At 36.5% G+C, this 21,482-nt stretch overlaps 1 protein-coding gene across 20 annotated transcripts in view; it reads left to right on the forward strand.

The window, feature by feature from the left end:
- The window catches only part of LOC121869320 (intersectin-1-like), a 126,777-nt gene that overhangs the window by 40,097 nt on the left and 65,198 nt on the right, over positions 1-21,482 (forward strand). For 10 of the 20 annotated variants that reach the window (XR_006089532.1, XM_042370588.1, XM_042370591.1 and 7 more), the window contains 11 exons: positions 1,272-1,402; positions 1,502-1,650; positions 1,966-2,110; positions 2,432-2,626; positions 3,480-3,620; positions 4,818-4,952; positions 12,372-12,443; positions 16,264-16,284; positions 18,733-18,771; positions 20,742-20,885; positions 21,179-21,401. Coding sequence is in view for 19 of the 20 variants with exons in the window: in XM_042370588.1 (XP_042226522.1) it covers positions 1,272-1,402; positions 1,502-1,650; positions 1,966-2,110; positions 2,432-2,626; positions 3,480-3,620; positions 4,818-4,952; positions 12,372-12,443; positions 16,264-16,284; positions 18,733-18,771; positions 20,742-20,885; positions 21,179-21,401 (1,395 nt within the window). In the remaining variant the exon portion in view is untranslated. The remainder of the gene's footprint in view (positions 1-1,271; positions 1,403-1,501; positions 1,651-1,965; positions 2,111-2,431; positions 2,627-3,479; positions 3,621-4,817; positions 4,953-12,371; positions 12,444-16,263; positions 16,285-18,732; positions 18,772-20,741; positions 20,886-21,178; positions 21,402-21,482) is intronic. The other 10 variants (XM_042370589.1, XM_042370593.1, XM_042370594.1 and 7 more) reach the window with 10 other exon arrangements.

Raw genomic sequence — 21,482 nt, forward strand, 5'->3', positions numbered from 1 at the left:
GTCTTCTGGGCAGTGGGCTAGCCAGGGAGCCTCATGCCATGTGTACACAGCTGAAGGGAGCAAAGCACTGCAAATCTTTTTTAGAAACTCGTGTTTTTCCAAACTCCAAACTACAGTACGTGCTGTAATAGTAAATCGTGGGTAATGATTTTACAAATATTTTCTATAATAAGTCACCTACTTTAAAACACTACTTTGTAAAGCTACAGGCAGACAATGATTTACGAGGATTTGACACGAAAATTCACAGCTATGAAAAAAAATCTGTCCCAAGCTTTGATTTATGAGCGAGCACCCTGAAGTCCTGAAAAGATTTAATTAGTTATAATGAAAACATGTTAAACTACTGTAATGCAGTATTTTTACTACTACTGTACTATATGTGTTCCATTCTTTAATACTCACATGTTATTAAGTCTATAAATAAGTTTTTAATGTGTCATCTTTCTCCTACAATCCACTCCTCAAAGTAGACTCATCACTCACACCACCACCAGGAATGGCTGTTGTGGGTGTTGCCAGGTTGTTTAAAGCATTTGGTGTAAACAGATGGATATTTAGGCCATATTTTAGAAAGGGAGTGTTATAGCTGCCTTATTACTGCAGTTATAATAAAGGAATTGTGGTACAGTATAAGGAATGAAGAAAGAATGTTTGTTTATATATGGTATAAATTCCAGCCATTCTGTCAATTAGTGGGAAAAGGCTCGGTTCTTGTGATCAACAATGGGCTGTTAGCTTGTTAGTCGTACATCTGCTCTTTCAAAATTTTTTAGAGATATTACTCAATTCCTGGTTCAGATGACTCACATGCTGTATTGCAAAAACAAGTCTGGACATAAACTCCTGGTAAAACTTCTTGACAATTTGGGATCAACACCACCTTCAACTGCTGGTCAAATGATCTGAAAAATTTTAGATTGACCAAAAGTATGCAAATATTGAAGAACCCAAATTCATGATACAGTATTCAAATTAGCGAGGTTTCACACCCAAACACACAACCATAGGGATAGCAAAAACCTATGAAAAACTCAAGGAATATGTGAATTATTTAAAAATACTGTAGTTGTGGTCTTCCATTTAATGACATAATTGTGGAATATTGCACTTAAATATTGTGTTGATTTCTTTCTTTTTACTGGTGTAACATTTTTGTGTTGTCAGAAATATGTTGATTTGATTATTGTTGTTAGGGTTTGTGCCTTAAATTTATTCTGCTATGTAGTAAAATATTTTATATCAGTTATATCTTGGTCTGTCTCCTTCAGATGAGCCTGAAAATAAGGAGCCAGTAGTAGCTAAAGAAAACGCAGAGGGTGTTGTACGTCGCCGTGTGCTGTATCAGTTTGATGCTCGTAACCATGACGAAATTAGCATTATGCCAGGAGATATTGTTGTTGTAAGTTAATAATATGTCTTTAGTTGGTATTTTTGCAATGGTATATTTGGATACATTGTACATACCAATAAGGTTCTTAAAATTAACCTCAAACGACAGGTAACATTGCACGAAGGAGTGGAACCAGGTTGGCTTGGAGGCGAGCTTCGTGGCCAGACTGGGTGGTTCCCTAAAGATTACACTGAACTTATTGATGAGAAAGAAGAGGCAGAAGCTGCAACGGATTCTATTGTCCGTACACAGTTAGAGTAAGTAATCTACCATGCTTTTGAAAATATATTTTGTGTCTGAATTTGTAGTACTGGACTAATTTTTGCTTGGATGGTCTGGTTATGTGATTATGCATTTGTTACCCGGTATATAAGTATTAGGCCACAAGAATGATTTAAACCTCAGGTTGCAAGGCAAAGGAATGTTTGCTCATGAAATGTACAACTGTTATCTCATTTATGGCAGTTACCGGTAATGGTTTTTATATGTGCATAAACAGTAGGCAGGTAAGTCACTTTACATCAAAGTACACTGAGAAACATGGTTTGTAAAAGTTACATACATCTTTACAGGAATATCCCAGAAGAAGCTGTAACTGCTGTGGTCGGACAACAAAAGGTGATAGGTGATGCTGTAGGAGTGTTCCCATGGAGAGCGAAGCAGAGAAACCACTTGTCATTCAATAAGGGTGATCGTATTACAGTTAGAGAAAAACAGGTAGTGTACTTGTTTAAAGTGATATAAATATTATGTAAACCCTGTTTGATAATCACTTATTAAGAAGGGCAGAATTAGGGAGATTGTGTGTAAGTAGAGTAGAATGTAGTCAGTTGTTTGGTTACTAAATTTAAAGGAGAAATTATGTTTAAGATGTCCTTTATATCATATGCATAGTCTCATAAGTAGATTCTATCCAGTTAATGGGAATACAGCTTATGTAGTATAACAGGAGAGGGTTTGAATAGTGAAGAAAATGGTAATAATGGATTAATAAAACTAAAGTACAAATGGTCCAAAAATATTTTATTTTGTTCTCAGGATCAATGGTGGTATGGCGAGTTGAATAATGTTGGGGGTTGGTTCCCCCGATCATTTGTGCGAATGGTGTCGGGTCCTGCTGCTGTCACATCTCCAGCGACAACCCCACAGGAGGCCCCTGAGGAACCTCCAATGCCTGACAACCTAGTCCATGATGAAGTGTCAGAGTTTTATCAGGCTTTATACCCATACCAGGTATGTTAGTGCACAAAGAGGGAGATATGTTAGTTTTGACTATTGGTTTAGTAATCAGATGAGCTCTTATTTCTTCACTTGGGATAGATATTGAAAATTGGAAAAGTAAGGCCACAAAAGAAAGTACAGTACTGTATATGTGTCTGTTAAAATTTTGACAAAATATCAGCTTCTTCCAATCTCAGCTTAAGTCATCCAATCACAATCTAATCTGGTTCAATTCATCTATTTCTCAAAGGTCCACATTTATTTACTACCTGTTCAGTACTGCAGATTCCATATACTGTACATTTTTATTTGAGATAGTGTACTAGTAACTACATGATAGGCAATGTGTTGTTAAGACTTATGCTGCTCTAGGTAATTTGGTGTCAAGCTGAATTTCTTCCCCGCCAGTATCTCAAGTATTTCTTATTACCGTACGTACTTCAGAACTACAAAGCACTTGGCAGAATACCGTAGGAAAACTAAAAACATACAGTACTAAAATATGTTTGAAATACTGCAGCAATATGATGTGATTCTGCCTATTTTCACCTTGTTTTAATATTCTTAAATTCTTTATCTGTTTTGCTGCCAAAATTATTGTTTTATTTTTAAGTCATGTCCATCACACACACACATGTATTACAGTATACTGAATTAATATCCGTTTACTAAGATTGATTTAAAAAAATTTGCTTGATAGATGTACTGTACATCATAGAATTGATAATATTGTGTAGGTGTAACTACTATGTGAGAGTCTGTCTTTAGTAAGTTGTTCTGCAGATGACAGAAGGTTGAGGGCTGTTGCTCAAGATTGATAACTGGTAGCCTGTACAGGTTATTTACATTAATCTCTCTTGTACAGTCAGGAGAACCAGGAGATCTGACGTTTAATGCTGGAGAAGTTATCTTAGTAGTGAAGAAGGAGGGAGACTGGTGGCACGGAGTAATCAACCAGAACTGTGGTATCTTCCCATCCAATTACGTTGAACTTCTTCCTAATCAGGTATAGCAGAGTGTATTAAATGTCTTCCTTAAGTTTTCAGTAGGTCATGAAAATTTGATGTACAAGTTATTGCCATTTTTCTTGAATTGAAGAATTTCATCTTCACTTCTGAATGTAAGTAAAGGTAATAGATTTGTGTAATATCACAAATAATTAAAGGCTGTAGTGTCTTACTAGTACTACTCTTATGAACATTTTAAAGAAATCAGTGAAAAAATCAAAATTTCTAAGTTATCAGGTATGTATCCATTCTCATGTCCAGCAGGAAAGCATATACAGGTACTATATTTATACTGTATATTGCTTGCTGATAAACAAAACAAAATTTATTAAAAGAAAAGTATTTAAATTGTGATTTACTAATGAAAAATTAGTGCAATAGGCATGAAAAAAAGGAGCTTGGAAATGGTGGTGCTGTATTGGAGCTTGGGTATTGGGCATTTCATTAAAAAAAATGGTGGTATAAATTTTGCTGAAGCTTTTTAGTTAGGCTGTGAGAACACAAAAATCTTAGGTTGCTTTAGGCAAAACAGGGAATACAGTACATATTACAAAACTTGAAAATATAATATGTTTTATTATGAGAGAACTTGAGAACAGTATAACATGTTAGAGCATCGATGTTGCATTTATAATATTGTAATGAAGAAGCCTAGGACTGGAATACTCATAGTAGAAGTTATGAGTAGTTTGCACTAAGCTTAAACATCGGGTTTTAGTAACTGAAGAAAGATGTTGATTATACAAGATTATTAGCATGAAATATGTCATACAAGTTTGGAAATAACATTTTAAATATTCCATAAAATCATACACATATCAAAGAAATTATGATAATTGTCTTTATTAATTTATGTGTTTCGTATTGCAACTGGATGGGTTTCCCCAACACACTGTGTATTATTTCTGTGTGTAATATCCACATTATGGGCCTCTTTTTTTTTTTTTTTGAGAATTGGAACAAACTTTTGGAATCAGTTAAAGTAATGATTATTTTCAGATTTATCAGAATACTGTACAACACTTTAGTAATGGGCTAATAATAACAGAATTTTTAAATTGTCTTTTTGTGGTTCTTTGTCTTTTAACATGTGGCTGAAATAATTTTAGTACAACCAGAAAATACATTTTGTTCTTCACTTAACTGAACTTACCTGCCAAAACACTGCCACCACCATCATTTTTCTGCTACGGCAGTTTATTACAAGTACTGGAGACAATGTTGCGGAACAGAGCGTTGTGGTGGCTGCTTCGGAGGAGCAGGTGGCAGTAGGAGAAAAGCAGTCAGAGCCAGAGGAACAAGTGGTAGCCCCTGAAGATTATAAAGAGGAGGTACCACTGACATTTATTACTTTATATATTTTTATCGGTGGTGGAAGACATGACTTTCTTATGATTGCGACTTTTTGGAGGTGATGGGTTGCTTGAGTGCTTGACTGCATTAGACATTGTGGTGAAGGGTATCCTTTATATATATATATATTAGTGATGATTTTTATAGTTGTGACCTTATTTACCAGAGATGTGAGGCCACACAGGTGTTTTCTCTTTACAGTACAGTATTGACAAAATTTTGATATAATATTAACATACATTTTGGATTGATGTTTATTAAGGAATGCAGGGAAACAGTTGCCAAGAGTGTTATGTGCTATGCTTTTTGCATGAAGTTAGATACTAGCTGTAATTGGCAAACTATCCCTAGAAATGTTACAAAGGTAATTGGTATTTAAGTTTATATTTTGATGTTTGTAGATAATGATGACCTTGTACAACAGTCGCTGCAAGAATCAGGATTAACCCACTAACCATTTGTATGTTTTGGGAAAATTTTCTTTGGTTTTTAATTGTGCCTTTTATCCAGTTTGATTGAAATATTATGTTTTATGAGTGTCTTTTGTGTACTTCTTGTTATAGATCACACAAGTTTGGGCTGTCTGATTATTGGTGGTATCAAATTGCAAGTGAAATGATTATGATCAATTATAAGGAGAAAATAGTTTCTTTTTGTTTCTTGATCTCCATTTTCATTATGGCATTGATGTTTACTGTTTTAATACTGAGGTACTGAGGGATAATCCAGTGTCTTATGAGACAGATCCTTGCTGAATGTCTCTTCTTTTTCAGTTGAACAATTAGACTAGGCTATCAATGGTCTGAGTATGTACATGAATATCAGTACAGCTTCAAAATATATCAATCGTATCCCAGCTTAGGGACAGGATGTAATTTATTGTATATGTGTGTACAAGTTGATTTTATTTTTTTTATTTTTTATTTATTTTTTTATTATATACATAGGCATGCACTCACATGTTACTTATACAGTATCGTGCCTTGGAGCAGTTAGTTCATTTATGAAGTACGTACAGTATATTTGATGACCAAAATAATAAGTAATATTCTAGTTTGCTTAAGTTTATCCTTTATTTAAAACATAAAGGTTGTACAGCAGTCTCCCTTCACCAGATATCCCTTAATCGGAAGCCTCCAATGATTAGACTTGAGACCGATGTGTTTCTGTTTCTGACATTCCTTTGTTTAGTGGTACTGTAGTAACAAAAAAAAATTTGTCTGCCACTCTGATAACATGGTTAAGAGGATAAAAAACATGTGAAAAATGCAAAAGGAATAAGATAAATACTGTAGTGGCAAACTGAGATCAGAGTCTGGTATTTGATGAGAATGAGAAAGACTTATGAGTCAAAAGAAACAGGGATGAGGGAAATGAGGAAATACTGGAAAAAATTAGGAAAATACAGATTATATAAGATTATATACAGAAACTGGAGGATTTAGATGAGGTATTAAAAGAAAAAGAATATAATTCTGGCATGGAACAGTTACATTATGGAGAAATTGTGGGAAGGGATAAGGGGAATAAAGATGTCAGAGAAATGTATTAGTAGGGCAGTTTGGAGGCTTTACTGTTGTGGCCTTCCTCTGAGAGATGAGTGAAACATTGCAGATAAGAAGGAAAGGAGGGGCTTACAGTGATTATAGAGAGTTCATAACTCCCCTGGTTCATATAACTGAGATCGGGATTTATTTATTCAGTAAAGTGATATGTTTCTTAATCCTTTACAAAAGCTTATTATTATCTCATTCTTTTACCAGTCATTGCAACTCTGGGAAAATATTCTTAGTATTTTTTCTTTGCAGTTATTTCAGAAAATCTCTTTATTGCAATCTTATTTATATTAATAAACATGCCTGCTGAAACGGTTTGGGCATCTGGAGAGGGTGGATAAGACCAACTGGGTCAAGAGATGCATGAATCTAAATGTGGAGGGTTGGAGCACCAGGGGCAGGCCAAGAATGTCATGAGGAGAGGTTGTAAAAAATGACATTAGATTTAAGAACCTGGCAAGAGAGACTGCAAGAAACAATGCAGCATGGCCAACTGCCATCAGGCAACCATGGCTAACCCACATAAACGTGGAATATGGCCATGAAATGATGATGATGGAAACTCACACACTCAGTTTCTTTAGACTTTCAAATTTCCCTTGGCAGCAGTAAGAATATCTTCCTGTGGAGAAAACCAGAATAGAGTAATTAATAGATTAAGAGTGAGAACACTTTAATTAAGTGAAGGACACATTTACTTATAAATCTCAGTGTAGATTTATAGTTCATTGAACAAACTTTCTGTTGCATTAGTTTTCACTTTACCCTTTACAAACTTCATGAGCAGCCATTGCAAATGTTGCTATCCCCTGGCATTGGTCAGTCCAGGTGGGGAGAGTGGATATAGCTATCAATGTGTATGTAGCTGCTTGTCAATGTATGCCTGTTTGTAATAAAAAATTGCCTGTCTATAATTGAAAGTTATTTGTCTGTACAGTAATTATAAGTACATTATGTAAAACCAACAGGTGTGCAACTTTTCATTGGAATTTCTTACAAATTCATACAAATGATGGACCTTTTATATGAATGGATGATAAGCATGTGCCAAGATGGGTCTGTTGCATTGATTCCCTCTAACTGCAATTTTTTTTCTTTTACATCAAATCATCCATCAAGTTTCCAGGAAATTTCCCAAAAAAATATATAAATGGTGTATACAGTATATTGTAGAAGGTACTGTGCAGGTAGGAAGATGTTTACACTTGAGTGAATCTATCCATCTTTTCCTCACACACACACACACACACACCCACACACACACACACACACACACACACACACACACACACACACACACACACACACACACACACACACACACACACACACACACACACACACACACACACACACACACACACACACACACACACACACACACACACACACACACACACACACACACACACACACACACAAATATGTAACTGTATATTTTCAGCCTTCTGGCTGCCAAGCTCTTTCAATAAACCGTTAATTATTATTATTATTATTATTATTATACACACACACACACACACACACACACACACATACATACTTACATACACACACATACTTACATACACACATACACACACACACACACACACACACACACACACACACACACACACACACACACACACACACTACTACTGCTACTACTACTACTACTACTTTGCTGTCACTTGGAATCGAGTATGACGATCATCCAGCTATGATACAATGATATGAGTTATTAGGGATGTCACCTATGTTGGTGAGTTTTGAGGTGACTAAAGAGGCCAATACGGGACCAGCAGAGTCGTTCATATTCGTTGCACATGTGGAGGGCTGCATCTAGTGCGGGAGGGGCGGTGGCAGCGTCTTAACGGCGTTGGCGCTTGTCTGCCTCGGTTTGCAGTCGGGGTAACTCGAAAGTATTGACACCTTCTCGTGAGGTGCACCTCCAAGCGTTACAGTTTGGAGTAATCGTCTCCCAAGTGAGGGGGTCCATTAGGCACTTTTTCAGGTTTATCTTAAGACTATCCTTAAACCTTTTCAGTTGCCCACCAGCGTTACGTTTATTATTCGTTAGGTGACTGTAAAATCGCTGCTTTGGCAGTCTACTGTCGTCCATGAGGATAACATGGCCAGTCCAGTGTATTTGTTCATGGATAATGGTAGCCTCGATGCTCCTACAGATGGTGTCAGCAAGAATACTGGCATTTGTTCTCTTGTCTTCCAAGCAAACACAAAGGATGGAACGTAGACTACGTTGTTGAAAGTTTTCAAGTGCCTTGAGGTGCCTCCTGTATGTGACCCATGTCTCACTGCCGTATAGTAGGGTGGGAAGGACCATTGCTCAATATAAGTGCAACTTTACAGATAATTTCAGCTCCCTACAGCTGAAGACACGGTTTCGGAGTCTGCCAAAGGCTTGGGATGCACATCAGATCCGATGCTGAATCTCTTCGTCGATGTCTGCGGTGGTGGACAGGTGGAAGCCGAGACACCGAAAGTGGGTTACATTAAACTGGATGGATGGTGGAGGTGTGTGTGAACCAGGGTCAGATTGAAAGAGAATCTGACTTTTACGTACATTCACCTCAAGGCCAGAGTGTGCATATGCATCTGCGTAGGTGTTCAGGATCTCCTGTAGGTCGTGTTCAGTGTGAGCAACAAGGATGAGGTCATCTCCATTCTGAAGTTCAGTAATGGAAGCTGGCGACACCTTTGTTCTTGCCTGGAGTCGTCTTATGTTGAAAAGACCCCCCTTCACACGGTACTTGATGTCCACCCCGTCAGCTAATTGGCACTGGCACGAGTAAGGAAGGCAGCCAAGAAAATGAAAAAGAGAGTTGATGTCAGTACACACCCTTGTTTAACCCTTGTTTGGATGGGGGAAGAACACAGACTGGGTGCCGCTGTGCAGGACACTGCCATTCATGCCATCTTGGAGTTGCCTCACAATGGCAATGAATTTTGGTGGGCACCAAAAACGGCTGAGGGTCCACCAGAGGGCTTCCCTGTTGACCGAGTCGAAGGCCTTTTTAGGTCGATGAAAGCCATATACAGGTCACGACGCTGTTCTCTGCACTTTTCCTGTACTGTATCTGGCTGGCAGCAAAGGTCCTGTCAGTGGTGCCATACGATGGTCTAAAGCCACATTGAGATTCTGGGAGGAAGTTTTCCACCTCAGGAAGAAGTCTGTTTAGGAGGACTTGGGACTTGTGCAATAATCTTGCCTGCTATAGACAGCAGCGAGATCCCGCGGTAGTTTCCACTGTCTGTCCGGTCTCCCTTGTTCTTATAAATATTGACGGTGGAGGTGTCTTTAAGAGCTTGTGGGATTTCCTCCTTTTCCCATATATTCTCCAAGAGAGTGGAGACGGGTGGTAAGCAGAGGTCCTCCTGCTTTATACACCTCGGTTGGGATTACATTAGGCCCTGAGGCTTTGTTATTTTTCTTCTGTTTGATGGCAGTAGCTACCTCATCCAGGGATGGAGGATAGCTGAGGTGGGTCAGCTCTGGATGCTGAAGCACCTGCTGGGTAGTCAGGAATCCACATAGGTGTTTCAGTTCAGCAGTGAATGGTAGTGCTCTTTCCAGCGCTGAAGGAGGCCTTCATCGTCTTTAATTATGGAATTACTGTCGGATGAGCGGAGGGGGGCTGCGCCATGAGTGTTTGGCCCATAAAATGTTTTAGTGGAACTGAAAAATTTGTGCATCTTGTGCTGATCTGCAAATTTTTGTGTTTCACATGCTGTATTTTTAAACCAGTTCTTTAGATTGCGAAGTTCTCGCTGGGCCCCCGCTTTCTTCTTGCGGAAGGTATCAGCTTTGGTCTGAAACTGAGGTTTGTTCTGCCAGTCAGTTAAAGCAGCATGTTTATCATCGATGAGTACCTTGATTGCCGGGTCATATTCATTAAACCAGTTGTGGTGTATTCTTTCGATCTGGTCGAGGGTCTCTGTGCAGGTTTTTGTCATGAAAGTGTCGAGAATATCCCATTCGGCACTGGGATTTGCATTGTTTGCTGTTGGGTTGTTTATCAGCCCATGTTTGAGCTGTTCTCTGAAAGCATGTTTTACATCAGGATTCTTGAAACTCTTAGTGTTAAAACCTCTTCTGGAGGCTTGCTGCCTTCGCCGTTTTGAGGCAACATGAAGTGAGAGCTTGGCTCTGAAAAGCCGATGATCAGTCTCACAGTGGTCTGAGCCATGCATGGCATGGGTAATGAGGACATCTCTGTGATCTCTGTCTCTGACAATGATGTAGTCAATGAGATTCCAGTGTTTGGATCGTGGGTGTTGCCATGAACCCTTCAACTTGTCGGCCTGCCTAAACAAGGTATTGGTGATAGTGAGATTGTGTGCAGCACACTTGCTGATGTGGAGTAGACCGTTGGGAATACGCTTGCCTAGTCCATTTCTTCTTATGATTTCCTTCCAAATGTTAGCATCTCTGCCAACTCTGGCATTGAAGTCACCAAGGAGCACAACCTTGTCTTCTCTGGGGATAGAGGTTAGCACTCTATCAAGGTCATCTTAAAAGGCCTCCTTGATGTCATCCTCTTCATCCAGTGTTGGGGTGTATGCACTGATGAAAAAGGCATGACGTGATTGATTCAGTGGGACTTGGAGCGTCATGAGGCACTCATTGATCCCAATAGGCATTTCAGTTAGCCTGTGTAGGATGCGATGGCCATTGGCAAAGACAACTCCATAAATGCGGTTTTTCTCTGCAGCAGTCTTACCCTTCCTGAAGAAGGTATAGCCAGACCCCCGTTCTGTGAGTTGACCCTTATCTGGGAGCTGGGACTCACTAATGGTTGCTATGTCAATGTCATACCTTTTGCCACAAGGGCAGTTCTTCTTTCAGGATGCTCATTTGTGCCAGTATCCAGAAGGGTACACACACACACACACACACACACACACACACACACACACACACACACCAGTTTTTTGTGTTATATTAATATTACAAGATTTATATTTATATGACATAAGATTCTTGATATTTTTGGTGACATTAAACATTTCATATCCCAGTATGTGGTTATTAAGTAAAATTATCATGTTTGAAAAAAAAAATCTTTGACTTTGCATCATAGGTAAGTGTGACCAATGCCTCTGATATTCATGCCACAAGGTACACATGGTGTACAGTATAGGGATGTATAGTGTATCTCATAACACTTTTAATAGGATAATTTTGTATCAGTGTTTGTTGCATAATTCACCATAGCCTGGGAGATATGTCATCTTGTTTCTATTAATGTAAGATAAAAATGACATTTAAATATTGAAACAGTTTTGATAAGAAAGTATAAGTAAGTCATTGTGTTATCAGATATATACCTGGTAAGTCTAATTGCCTTGAGTGCTGTGCGCAATCATTTAGCAGTTACAGTTCATTTTGATAATTTAGTGTAAAATGCTATCTTAGGAGTCAATATAAGTAGGTTATGTAATGGTTATATTATTTTTGCATTGCACATTACTTGTAACACAGATACTATATACTGTACAGTATGGTACAGTTTACATTATCTGTGTTACAAGTTCGTTAACAATTCTTATTCCTTTGTCTATATTCTTCATTCTTCTTTTAAAAAATGTATCCTTTGTTAAGTCAGAGTTTTCTTTTTAATGTTTTTGGAGTAACAGTTGTATTTCAGGCTAAGGCTCAGTACTGATAAAATGTATTGTTCAAGAAACTTGAAATAGTTTTTCCTATTTGCTTGAGATGCTAATAAATTATATCATAATTTAATCAATTAATACTCAATGTGACTCTCATTATTTATTCTTACTTTACATTAAATAACATCACTTTATTTCCTTTACTATTTCATGCTTACCTTAAAGCAGCAGATAAAGCCAACAGCAAACTCTGCCACAGTACAGACCCCTGACTCTGCTAATCTCAAAGTTAATCAGGTATTTGAGATAGTTTTTAAATTCTTAGTTACAGCTGTCTGGTAACTTTTTCCAGAGTTAAAAGTTGTTGATAATATATTTATTTGTGAAGGTAACTCACAGTACCTATATGGTACATACCCTTAAAACTATGGTGTACCTTCTTGCAAGGTGATGCCTTATTACAACTACCAGCTGCTGTGTACCAGGAGAGGGTATTTTTTTTGTATTTTACAGTACATCAGTATTTAACCATCTTTCTTACTGTAATGTATCATTCTTGTATAGTCCTTTTGAATAGTCATATTTGTGGCTAGCCATAATTTGTTTGTCAAGTAATGCACTCCTTGTGTAAAGTTCTTAGTTCTGCTTAAACATGAGGATTATACCATGCTTTATGCACCAGAATATGAGTTGGAGTATATGGCCCACTATGTTTGCTCTCTATGGTACTCTTTAGCTTCCTGTTGCTGTACATTTGTGGTAAAGATTTTACCATTTATATGAACATCTTTTCAATTCATTAAAAAACATTAAACAGCACATGAATTTCTGTGTATAAGAAATAATTATGCACCAGTATTGCATGTATGCATGCTAATGTGAAAGATGTTTATGTCTGTGCATGCATGTGTGCTTGCAAGTTATATGTATATGCATGTCTACAAGTTTATATACTTGCATACATGTGTGAGTCTGTTTCATTGTATACACCCCTGTATTTGTATTTGTGTAATAGACATTGAGTATGTGTGTTTGCATGTGTGCACAATAGTTCCGACATCTATGTTTATATTTGCATTTGGATACATATGTATATTTTTATATACATCCAATTATGCACATTGTGTGTATGTGTGTCTTGACATTAGTTCACTTACAATTATACAAATATTGTCATGTGTGTGTGTGTGTGTGAGTGCATAAAAATATGAAAATATGTAGTGCACTTTTTTGTGTATGCCTTTGGATGTGCACACATCAAGCTGTTTCATGTTTTCTTATGTGTATATGTTCATTTGTTTCAGTGTTTGTATGTATGTTCTCAACTATGAACAGTACTCTCAAATAATAGCAAAGTATTTGTTTATAACTCCTTTGGGGGAAATCTTTAGTAGTATTTTTTCTGAATTTTATGAGATTGAAGGATATCTGAGTACTGTACTGTAGTTCCTTTTAGTCTGTAAGGGAAAGTCAATGGGTTTCTTGTGAACATCACTTTTAAGTATGAAATGAGCTTCAACATTACATTAAGACGGTTATATACATATTTAGGGGGTGAGATCTTATCAGAGGAGAAATTGCACCTATTTATGAGCATACCGCCAAATAACCCTTCCATTTGCTAGAACAAGAGCTAGGATTATTCACACCACTGTTATTCCTTTAGGCCACCTTAAGAAAGATTTATGTTCCTAGGACTACTTGAGTTCAGATACAGTATTTAGTTGTTAGGTGAATGTAATTGAATAAAACCTAAATGAGGTGCCTAATTTGGTTATTTGTTTTTATAGATTGTCTGTTTTCACCCAATGATATATACTGTACAGTACTGTGTATGTATACTTGAGGAGGAATACCCTGAGTAGGAATTTTTTCACTTGCCACTTCTACATATTATGTGGGTGATATTGATTTGCACCTCTTTCTGCACTTGTACTTATTTCCTACAAGTGTTTGTGAGCTTGATTTGTAACAAAAAAGTATCTACTGTGTAGGCTTCGTTAGGTGCGTCCCTGAAATACTTGAGTAGATCGTCAAGCTGTTTGAGTGACTTCTGTAGTTTCATTCTTTTTTCCACAGTTTTTTATTCTGATGTCTCAACCTCCATTTTGATAGCAGGATAAAGCAAAAAGTGTTTGGAGTTAAGAATTGATTTTTTTAGCATTCTTTAGATGACTCTTTCCATGAATATTTTGATTTTTAAGCTGTTTAATTTATTTTCATTATTGTTGTGATGAAAAGCACTATAGCAAGGTGGCTTAGGTCGCCCTGGGACTGGTGGGCGGGCATCTGGTTTTACAGTTAATCATCACCCAATCAAATTATTAAAAATCACATAATTAGTTAATCCCTTCTTGTAACAGCCATCTTCCTAACTTAAATGCCAAAGACATCATTCAAAGCAGAATGCCTATTATGAGTACCTGGCATCACTTGATACACATACTTTCACCGGCTGTTGTCAGACTGCGCTAAAATAAATTTGGTTTAATCCACCATTTTCAGTGTTCTACCACCTCACACCTGGTGAGGACCTACACTGTCTCATCTCCTGGTTGTATACCATAATCCTCTTCCTGTTTTTTAGAAGTTATAATTATGATACTAGACATTAGGGAGGCTTGTGTTGGAGATACACAGGCCCAGTTGATGTGCATATACTTGTAGTTAGGCAAATTTTGTTGAATTGGTTTGTTACCAAACAATTATGATATGTGAGCTAGTGGGGCTATGTAATGCTGGGATTTTGTCAAGGGGTGGTACATGATTTAAAAATAAAAGCTTACTTTAATTTTCATTTTTTTTTTTTTTTTTTACTGCGACTGTGGACCCAGGCCTAAGTTAGTCTCATCTGGTGAGGGCTGGGATAGGAGGGCAACTAGATGGGGCATGCATTAGTGGGCACATTCTTGGCTCAGATAAGGAGTTATAATGTACTCATTTTGGGAGCATTATATACATACAAAACTATTCATCTCATAAAATGTGATGTACCATCTATATCTCATAGTTTGTTTGTTTTCCCCTGATCCAAGATGGCACATACGGTACTTACATGATGTTAATACTGTTGAGAATTGAATATGATTGGGGTAAAGGGAAACACTGATAGACTAGATAGATAAGATTACTGAGCTTGAGACAAGATCTTTTACAATTCATAATGTTGCTGTTGACATCAGTAGCAACTGAAATCCCATATTTTATTGGTGAATTAAACTTGAATTATCTATTTATTCCTGTTTACTCACATTCTTATTGGTTGTATTAATTTATTTGTTCGTCAGCATTTAAAGTTTATAATACAGTACGTAGTTATAAATTACTGACTTCAGGCTCAACTTTCTTTGTTACTTCTTCTGCTGTGCCTCTTCCCCCAAGAAGTCTTATTACTGTGTGTCACTAATTTTGAAGAAGAACAGTGACCTCTATTTTTTAAAGGAAATTAGTTACCTTTCTGGAAAATGCCTGTACTGTACTCTAGTTTTTGTTTTCATTATTTAGCTTAGTGTGCTTATTTCATATGCACATGTTTCCCAGTTACTTGTGTATGCTGTGTCATTGTGGGGTGTTGCCTGATTATGAAAATGGTAAGAGGCTGCATTAATCAAAGTTTTGATTTGTGCCAAGCTGAAGATTTTTGTAATGTTAATTTGTTCATGATTTTTATTAGTTTATTCATAAAAGTAATCTTTGATATGCAGCAAAGAAGTTGCCTTGATTGATGTAAATAAAATGCATTGAAATTAAACAATAACAAAACTTTGATTATTGCTTGAAATTGGCCAGGGATTGTTTAGGGAGTGCTGCAACCTCATGTTACAGTATATTTTACATATTTATGTCACCTGTCTGTTTTGGATGAATAATGTTGATGTAGTTTGAATTGAACTCTTTACTTCTTTTTTCTTTTTTGTGCTTAATGCAGTTGACCTTTACCAACTTGGCAAAAGACAAGTTGAAGCTGTCATGGTTCTTCTATATAGTGTACTGTAGATGTTACGATAAAATTGTGATGTAGATACATTTATAAAAGCAGCATCCCCAAACATTAATCTTACTACTCATTTATTTATCTTTTACCATGCATCTTCTTATGCACCTTTCACAAATTAAGGACGACGAACTTGAAAACAAGGTCAGAATAATTATAAAGGAACTCTGATCCCATATTCTGAAGTGGTGGTATACTGTACAAACTACAACAGTATTCCATTTATAAATTCTACAAATAAGCTCTTAGAAATATATACCCTAAATAAATACATTTTCCATATTTATTCACTGACCAGTTGACCTCTTTTCTAGATTTAACAGTGCAGGTTGTATCTCACTTCCTTAAGATTTAATATTTCTTCTCAGTCCTCCCTGCTTTTGCTTCAGAGTATGGGTATCAACATGATTAATGTCTCTTATTTGATGTTGGGCATGTATCAAGGCACTTTTTTGTCATGTTGTATATGGAGCAGACCCTGTCCATGGGTTCCAGTCTTGTTTTTAATGTTTAAAACTTTTGACCTTGTAAAATTGCAGAGATTTACTGGATACAGGTATTAAAAATATTTACGTACAGTGTTTCATATGTTAGAATTTTTTAATGATTTAGTTAAAACTGAGAATATTTTTGGCATACATATCTCTTTTTTTTATAATGAAAAGTGGATGATGATCATAAATAGCAAAGAGTTGACACTGAGGCATTTAGGTATTATATATGTTATTTAAACAGGCGGACTGATTTTTATATGCTACATGCTCTGAATTATATATTACGGTATAAGAACATAAGAATGGAGGAAACTGCTGCGGGCCTATTGGCCCATACTGGGCAGTTCCATTTACACCCAACTCCTATCGCTCATATATTCATCCAACCTATATTTGAAGCTATCCAGCGTATTCAAGTTAATGTTGATGTTTGGCAACTTGTTCCACTCATCCACTGCTCTTTCTTATACTTCTGGATGCTTCTAAAGTTGTGGAAGCAACCATACATGTGGTTTTGAAGGACTAGATACTGTACAGTATTGTACCTGTAATACACACATGAGCAACTAGTTGATGTGAAGTAAAAACAAAATAGATGTAAATTAACAACATGATAAATTTTAATAAGTATAAACCAGTTGCACATTTTGCCTACAGTTGAGAGAAATACATAGGCAAACAAAGGCACAAATTTAAAAGAAAGGGAAGTACTGTTCACCTCCCCGCACTTCATGCAACACCTGGAACAGGATGAGGAAGGGGCAGTTAATGGTGTGACTAAAAAAGTAATTAATCATAAGAATGCCAAAGCTCTTTGTGACTATTGAGTCCAGACTTTGGCTTCCTAGTTGAAAAAGTACCTGAGATATTACCCGGATTAGCAAGAAGACTGAAGCAAGCACTGAGTACCCCCCTCCCTCTTGCTTACCATGGCACCTGGAGACAGTGGAGGAAAAGTGGTGATGTAAAAAAGAAGAAAAAAGGATGGATTTAATTAGTTGTTCATAGAACCTTATACTGGTGGGAGGTACCACTTGGGGAATGTATAGAGCATCTCTCTCACTCATCCACTGAAGATTGATAGCTGTGCACCTAAACACCTCAAGATATACCACAATACCTTCATTACCACTAAATTGTTTATATCACAGTAAACATATTATGCAAATATAGGCACATGTTTGTGTGGTAATGAAGGTACGTATTGTGATATATCTTGAGGTGTTTAGGTGCACAGCTATCAATCTTCAGTGGATGAGTGAGGGAGATGCTCTATACATTCCCCAAGTGGTACCTCCCACCAGTATAAGGTTCTATGAACAACTAATTAAATCCATCCTTTTTTCTTCTTTTTTACATCACCACTTTTCCTCCACTGTCTCCAGTGGTACCTCCCCATGTATGGATCACATTAGTGCTTCTTTATATGGGTGTGTTAGTGTGTGTACAATGAAAGACAAAAGTCGTGTCGTGAAATTTTGTGAAAACATATGCGGAAGGGCTAAACTTTTGGAGTGCTCGGCCTTGTGGTTGGGGGCTCTCATAATATTTCATGAGTTATATTTAATCTTTGGACAAAACCGCAACACGACTTTTGTCTCTGATTGTACAATAAAGAAATCTTTGTGAGCTTTTGTTTTCTAGGTATACAATTTTTTTTTTAATTCAAGGTATTTCACATTATTTAGCCACTAGATGTTCAGTATTCAGTAGTAATATGGAATATGTTTCTTGGTTTAGATGATAGAGAACATATACCTGTATGGAAAAGAGCTATAACATTGTTCTCACTTGGATATTATATATTTCATTGTTTAAGAATAATAGAAGTGTTTCAGGGGTTAGGTATCAGGTATTTAAAAGAGAAGAAATTTATGATAAATCAGTATTTCGTTCAGTTGATAAGAATTTAATGACAATCATTTCTAGTAAAATTCATTAGTATTTTATAAATTAACTTTCAGGCATATTTTTGTATATTTTCAAAGATATACCATATAATATTGTTAATATAGTGTATCTTGCACACTTACACTGTACGAAAGAATGATGACTTTGTTTACTAACTTGTGTGTGTCTTCTCTCTGGTGCTTGCCAGGAGGTGATGGAGCTTGCTAAGTCACCGAAATCACCGAAGGTATAATCTGCTATATTGATCTCACGTAATTTTTATAGGATACTTGCCTGCCTGTATTTAAAGAGTTAAAGTTTTAGTTCTTCAATACAGTATATTTTTATTTTTCATTTGGTTTACTATATTCACAACTGTAGTCTAGCAGACAAAATGTTTAGGTATAAGAGAATGGGTAATGTTATTAATTCCTTTTTCTTGCACTGTATGTATTATTTAATTCTTGAAGGTATTGCATGTAATTTGTTGTAATGTATCATTTAATTAATCACAGACTGAGCAAACTATTACATAAACCTCAATAAAGTCAAGTGTTGTAGCAAGTGACAGACTTCAGATCAAGAATCAGTTCTTCACTTGATCATTTTAACACCGCTTCACTTTCCCCCATTGCCCCCTAGGTAGACTACCACAAACATGGTTGAGGATTTTGAATCACACTTGTGTAAATCTTAATACTGTACAGTGTGTATATGATACTGTATGTTACAATATTTATGATCTCCAAAAAAAAAAAAAATCAAACTATACTGTAGTTCATGAGATAGTTATGATCTTCCCCCTCCATCTGCAAACAAAATTTAGGAGGACTATAATGGATTCAACATGTCTGTCTGTAGATGGAATGGTTTCCATAAAATAACTTAGAGTTTTGTCCATCAAGTTCCATAGTACTTCACTGGTAATGCTGAGATCAAAGATCATGACTTTTGGCATGATAACCTGAGGTGTATTTGCTGCAGCGTTACTAATTGTGGTAAGCAGGTTATCTTTACACTAAAGGAAGGACCATATTTAAACTCTTCCACAAAGATTACAATGGGATGCTGGATTCAGCCTGTCTCTCAGTCTGCTTGTCTGTTCTTCTTTTTGTCCATAAATGAGATGGCGTCAATATGATGTCTCGATTTTTTATTTACTTATTATAACTGATATTTTGCTTTCAAGTAAAACAAAAAAAAAGCCCTTGTTTAGAATTTGGAATGAAGAGTTAAAAGTGGCATTTATGAAGGTAGTGTATATAATTATAATCATCCTTGTAAACTTAATGAATAGTTTTCCTAGTGCTATTGTAGAGGTGGATAAGAACATTTGAGTAAAAGCTGAAGATTGAGAGGTGAAAATATCATTGCTATATAAGTTTGATAAGTAAAGTGCATAGTTATGCTACAAAATATTGCAACAGTGTAGAAATTTTAATTCTGGTTTCATTCCGGTAACAAAAATGTAGAAGAAGGGGTTACCAGCCTCACACCCCTGGGGCAAATTATGCCAGCGGTGAACAGTGAGACTACTACATCCCTATACTTTACAGTATTGTACTAATGTGTGTTACATTAAATATAGAGCATGTAAAACTAATTTGTGTAGCTGAGGGGCTTTTATTGAAAATTCCACCTTTTTAGTCACAGTGTATCGGTTATTGATACCATGTTTGTGAAGCATTTTGCTAACATGGTACTTTGCTGACATTCACCATATAGCCAAGCAGCTCTTGTAATATGGACTGCTTGCTGAGGGGTTCCATATTCTCAGACAACCTCCTGTTAGGTCAACCGCATTGATTTGTTAAACCATTTTGGATATAATACTGGTCATCATTTCCTTCCTATAATACCATTGGTTTCTGATGAGGTCTCTGAGAGCTAAATATTGCAATTCATTAGTGTGTGTGCCACAGAGATTATGCTCTGTCTTGATATAATAGAGAAATACCAAGTGGCTATCCTCTAATACTGTATTCATTTGCCTGCAAAAAAAAATTTGATGCAGAAATAAGAAAGTTACTAATGAGAAGTTTTAATATTCCCATTTTTTTTCTTTTTAATTACTCCTGTAGTGTTGGTACATCCTAACATTGCATGGTCACATACTTCTTATAATTATCACATTGATTTTCTATTGTAATAAGTTTTTGTACTCGTAGAGAAACACAAATTTATATTACAAAGGACTTATATTAGATTATACTGCAGGGAAGCAAAGGGAAGAAGCCAGAGATAGCAACAGTACTTGCTCCGTATGATGCCACAAGTAGCAACCAACTCAATCTACAACGGGGACAACTGGTGATGATCCGCAAGAAGACAGCCTCTGGTTGGTGGGAGGGAGAACTCCAGGTACTACCTTAATAAATTGTCTTATAAAATTTTGAGTGAAAATCTTATATAAAGATATCCATTTGGATTAATGTATAAGAATCGTGGACATAGTGTCTCTTTTGACTGAATAATATACGGTACTGTATATCTCCCTTTATAATTTTAACAGTGTATTTTTTATGTATCAGAGGTAATATTGCTTATCCTTTTTCATGTGGCTAACTTACACTGTAAGGTAATAACTGTGTTTAGTACTCCAGTATAAATACAATACTGGACTTGAAAATACATGTAGCTATTTTTATTTTAAGGCTAAAGGCAAGAAACGTCAAATTGGATGGTTCCCTGCCACCTACGTAAAAGTCTTGGGTGGATCTTCTCGTTCCACTCCAGTCTCAATGGAGTTGACTAATCGAGAGGACGCTCCTCCAGATGACATCCAAACCCCACCAAACACAACTGCCTCTTTAACACAAGTCACTATTACTCCACCCACTGATGAACCCATGAAAGGCCCAAATGATGCCTCAAATGGTAAGTTTTGCATTAGTCATCAACAGTAGTTTTTTCCTTCTGTATAAAATTTTTTTGTAACCTCACTTCAATCCAAGAGAC

This window comes from Homarus americanus, unplaced genomic scaffold, assembly GCF_018991925.1.
Source record: "Homarus americanus isolate GMGI-L3 unplaced genomic scaffold, GMGI_Hamer_2.0 scaffold36734, whole genome shotgun sequence".
Taxonomy (NCBI): domain Eukaryota; kingdom Metazoa; phylum Arthropoda; class Malacostraca; order Decapoda; family Nephropidae; genus Homarus; species Homarus americanus.